Source organism: Quercus lobata, chromosome 8, assembly GCF_001633185.2.
Source record: "Quercus lobata isolate SW786 chromosome 8, ValleyOak3.0 Primary Assembly, whole genome shotgun sequence".
In the NCBI taxonomy this organism is placed as follows: Eukaryota; Viridiplantae; Streptophyta; class Magnoliopsida; order Fagales; family Fagaceae; genus Quercus; species Quercus lobata.
In genome coordinates, this window is record NC_044911.1 from 26150317 (window position 1) to 26154072 (window position 3756).

At 30.0% G+C, this 3756-nt stretch overlaps 1 protein-coding gene across 1 annotated transcript; it reads left to right on the forward strand.

Annotated features, from left to right (window-relative positions):
• The first annotated feature begins 578 nt into the window (after positions 1-578).
• On the forward strand, positions 579-3674 carry LOC115957847 (pathogen-related protein). Its single transcript, XM_031076180.1, has 4 exons — positions 579-759; positions 836-968; positions 1413-1711; positions 3318-3674. Exons 1-4 carry the CDS (start codon positions 610-612, stop codon positions 3450-3452), a joined length of 717 nt encoding a protein of 238 aa, XP_030932040.1. The 5' UTR covers positions 579-609; the 3' UTR covers positions 3453-3674.
• The last annotated feature ends 82 nt before the right edge of the window (positions 3675-3756 follow it).

Here is a 3756-nt window from a genome sequence, read left to right on the forward strand (position 1 = left end):
TTTTATAAAAATATCCAACAGTCTGTAGTCTCCATTCTTGTTTGGCTAGTAATACAAGATTAAATGCTTTAAGATCACGAAAGAATAAGCCACCCTCATCCTTTGGGGTACAAACTTTATCCCAACTATGCCAAGACATCTTAGTTGCAAAAAAAAAAAAAAAAAAAAAAAAAAATCATTATAAATACTTAATAATAATAACTATCATAATTATCATATTTTATATATAAATACAATCATAATAAATACTAGTATATGTGCATATGAAACCAATGTTAGTTACTTTGTGGACCATTCTATTGTGGTTGTTGGGCAATTATTGAGTATTTCTAGAATACCATAAATACGTATTCTCCCTCTCACATGATTGTAAGTCCTATTAATTAAATTTATGATGGTATCCATAATTTATGTGAGAGAGAAGACATTTATAGTAAATATTCAATAATTTTCCGTGATTATTGACCTGGTAATCTAGTGATTATTGAAGCCAATGGTGGGGCACGAAGAAACTTTTTAGTTATATATTAAACACTCTCCCAAGCAATTATGGTCCTTGATTGGCAAGTTCTATCGTCCTTTCAACTTCTTCCTACATAGAAATTGAACATGGCTACAGAAGAAGCTACACTTCTTAAAACCGTGGGAGATAAGTACAGGTCTTTCTTGTATGATGAAGCAGACGATATTGAATGGAGACATGGTGGGCCTCCAACATATGATGACGTTAACAGGCTCTTCGAAGATGGCAGGACTAAGGTGGAAATTAATTTAATCAAGATTTTTTCTTCTTCTTCTCTCTAGTTAATAGCTTATCTTGTTACTTGTATTGCAGGAATGGCCTAAAGGGTCACTAGAAGAAATAGTGCAAAATGCTGTGAAGTCCTGGGAGATGGAGCTCTCACACAAGACTCGCTTGAAGGACTTCAAGACAATCAACCCTGAGAAATTCAAGCTCTTCGTTAATGGTAATAAAGATAAATTTCAAGTCATATTTAAAGCCCCCACTTACTTTTCTAATATTAGTTACTTTTATCTAATTCATAAATAAATATAACCAAAAAGAAAAAGGATTTGTAAATTAATTTCCATAGATCATGATCCACTATGTACATGTGATATGAGAAAATCTAAAGACATAACTTTTATCATAATTTTGATGTGACTGATTGTGAGCAGTAAAGAAAAAGTAATGGATCTATGTAATGAATTCATGTAAAAATAATAAATAATCAATTACAATCTATTATGTTAGAGTTATAGCATAAAAGTTGTGGTAGAGAAGAATGATGTGACCGTGATGTTCAAGGCTGTGACAAAAAATTAAAGACAGCATGACTTATTAATTACGCCATATCTTTCATGATGAGCTAATAATAATAATAATAGGTGGTGAATTTATGGTGACACAGGAAGAGAGGGGTTATCAGGAGAAGAAACTCTAAGAATTGGGAGCTACAATGCGTTGTTGAAGAATTCACTGCCAAAGGAGTTTCAGTACTACAAAGCAGAGGAAGAGAGCTTTGAATCATCTCATGATGTATTTCGATCGGCTTTTCCTCGTGGGTTTGCATGGGAAGTACTTAGCGTTTATACTGGACCTCCCGAAATTGTTTTCAAGTTTAGGCACTGGGGTTTCTTCGAGGGACCCTTCAAAGGACATGCTCCTACTGGAGAGATCGGTCAATTTTATGGATTGGCTACTCTCAAGGTACATATTTCATATACTGGCCCAAGAAAATAAATAAATCAGGCTTTCGTCTAAGATTTTTGATTGTTTCTCAACAAAAAAACAAAAAAAAAATCAGATTTTTTACTCAACTGGTAATAATAAGAGTTCGTACTTATAATTATATATATATTGATTAGTGTTATAAGCAATACATTTTCATAACAATTGATTCAAAACAAAACTTAAATGGTAAGTTGTTATAGATTTATATTTGGACTCACTATTTATATCACTTTTTAATCTACTGTTTAATCTATTATTAACAATTTAACACTTTAACTTTGTTGTGAAATTTTTCTTAAAAAATACTTTTGTTATGAAATTGTTATATCTGTAGCTTTATTCAATTATATTATATTATAATATGCGATATTGGTTAATAGCATACATATTTTTGCAAGGTTTCCTAGTGCTATAGGGGAAAAAGAATATTAAAGACAAGGAATTGGTGGTAATCTAATGTTGTAAAATTAGTATGCAGTTCAAAAGTTCAACCTTATAATTGTATTGATCCCACTATTTAGTATTTACTCGCCCACCAAATTGTTGTGGATAAAGTTCCTCAGCGTCATTCAAAAAATATAAAAATAATAATAATAATAATCTTATAAAAATAATAATAATAAAAACAGTTATGATTGTTTCGTTAACCTATAGTATAAATCATCCATTTCTAGTTTACCCAAAAAAAAAAAATTCATCCATTTCTTGTACTTCTCAATAACCTATCACATCAATAATTATAAAATTTTCTTATAAAAAAATATAATTATAAAAATGTGGTAGAAAATTGTGCCCCCTTCTTCATTACTCCTTATGGTTGAATTTAAAGGCTCAAATGAATTTAAATATAGTCGCATGCTTAAAAAGTCAAATTGATTGTATCTCTTTTTATTTCTTTTAACCTACCCAAATTCAGATTTAATTCTTGAAATTTAAAAAATGGGAAGAAATTTGGAAGAAATCAAAATCAAACTCACAACAAATTTTCTGAAAAGGAACCTACAACAGATTTTAACAATCAAAAGTATAATTTTCTTTTTAAATAATAATAATAAAAAAGTTTAGGCTACTTAGTTTTTCCGTGGTCGGTTAGCCACCATGTGTTTTTTTTTTTTTTTTTTTTTTTGCATGTGCTAACTGCTGTAGTTTGTTAGCTTAAAAATAAGCATCAATAACAATAAAAATTTTCTCTACCATTTTACCAGCAAATAAGTATTATTTTTTTTATTTCAAATAATTAGTAAGTTTCAGTTAACTCAACTAATAAAGTCTTTTATTTTTTAATAAAAAAATTGATATGAAGCGAACGTCATAGGTTCAAATATTATTGATATGATATAAGCGAACGTCATAGGTTCAAATATTATTGATATGATATTAAAAAAATGTTATTTTGGGAAAAAGTATATACTCCTATAACTTCTTTTTTATAGAAAAAAAATTTGTAAACACTAAACACTGTGCAGGACTTTTTTAATAAATTAGTTAAATAATAGAAGTAACTTAGTCGGCCTTGGAATTTGCAAGGCCTAAACTAATTAAAATCACTTGCTGGTTAATTACTAAATGCATCCCTGTATAGGTTGATGAATCTCTAAGGGTAGAAGAGGTGGAGGTGTACTATGACCCAGCAGAGCTATTTGGAGGCCTTCTAAAGGGTCAACCTGCAGCCACTGAAAGTTCAACTGCTACCCATGAATGCCCATTTTCCAAATAAAATTATATGATCATGTTTTTTTTTTTTTTTTTTTTTTTGGGACTGAAAGCACAGCTGCTACCCATGGCTGCCTATTTTCCAAATAAAATTATATCTACATTTTACCTAAGTAATGTAATGCTCTATCTTGTCATTTCTCCTCTTTCATGCTTTTGTTGTACTAAGCATGCTTGTCTTTTGTATGTACATTTCCAAATAAAACTGTACGTACATTTTACCTAAGTAATTCTCTATGTTGTCGATTCCTCCCCCTCTTTCATGCTTTTGTTGTACTCGACAAGCTTATCTTTTGTAACCTACTTTT

What these genes read in the sequence shown, in the direction of transcription:
- LOC115957847 (XM_031076180.1), top strand. Translation starts at nt 610, where the DNA reads ATGGCTACAGAAGAAGCTACACTTCTTAAAACCGTGGGAGATAAGTAC. An exon ending in ATTCAAGCTCTTCGTTAATG is followed by an intron (nt 969 to 1,412) that starts GTAATAAAGATA and finishes ATGGTGACACAG; the next exon opens with GAAGAGAGGGGTTATCAGGA. An exon ending in ATGGATTGGCTACTCTCAAG is followed by an intron (nt 1,712 to 3,317) that starts GTACATATTTCA and finishes ATCCCTGTATAG; the next exon opens with GTTGATGAATCTCTAAGGGT.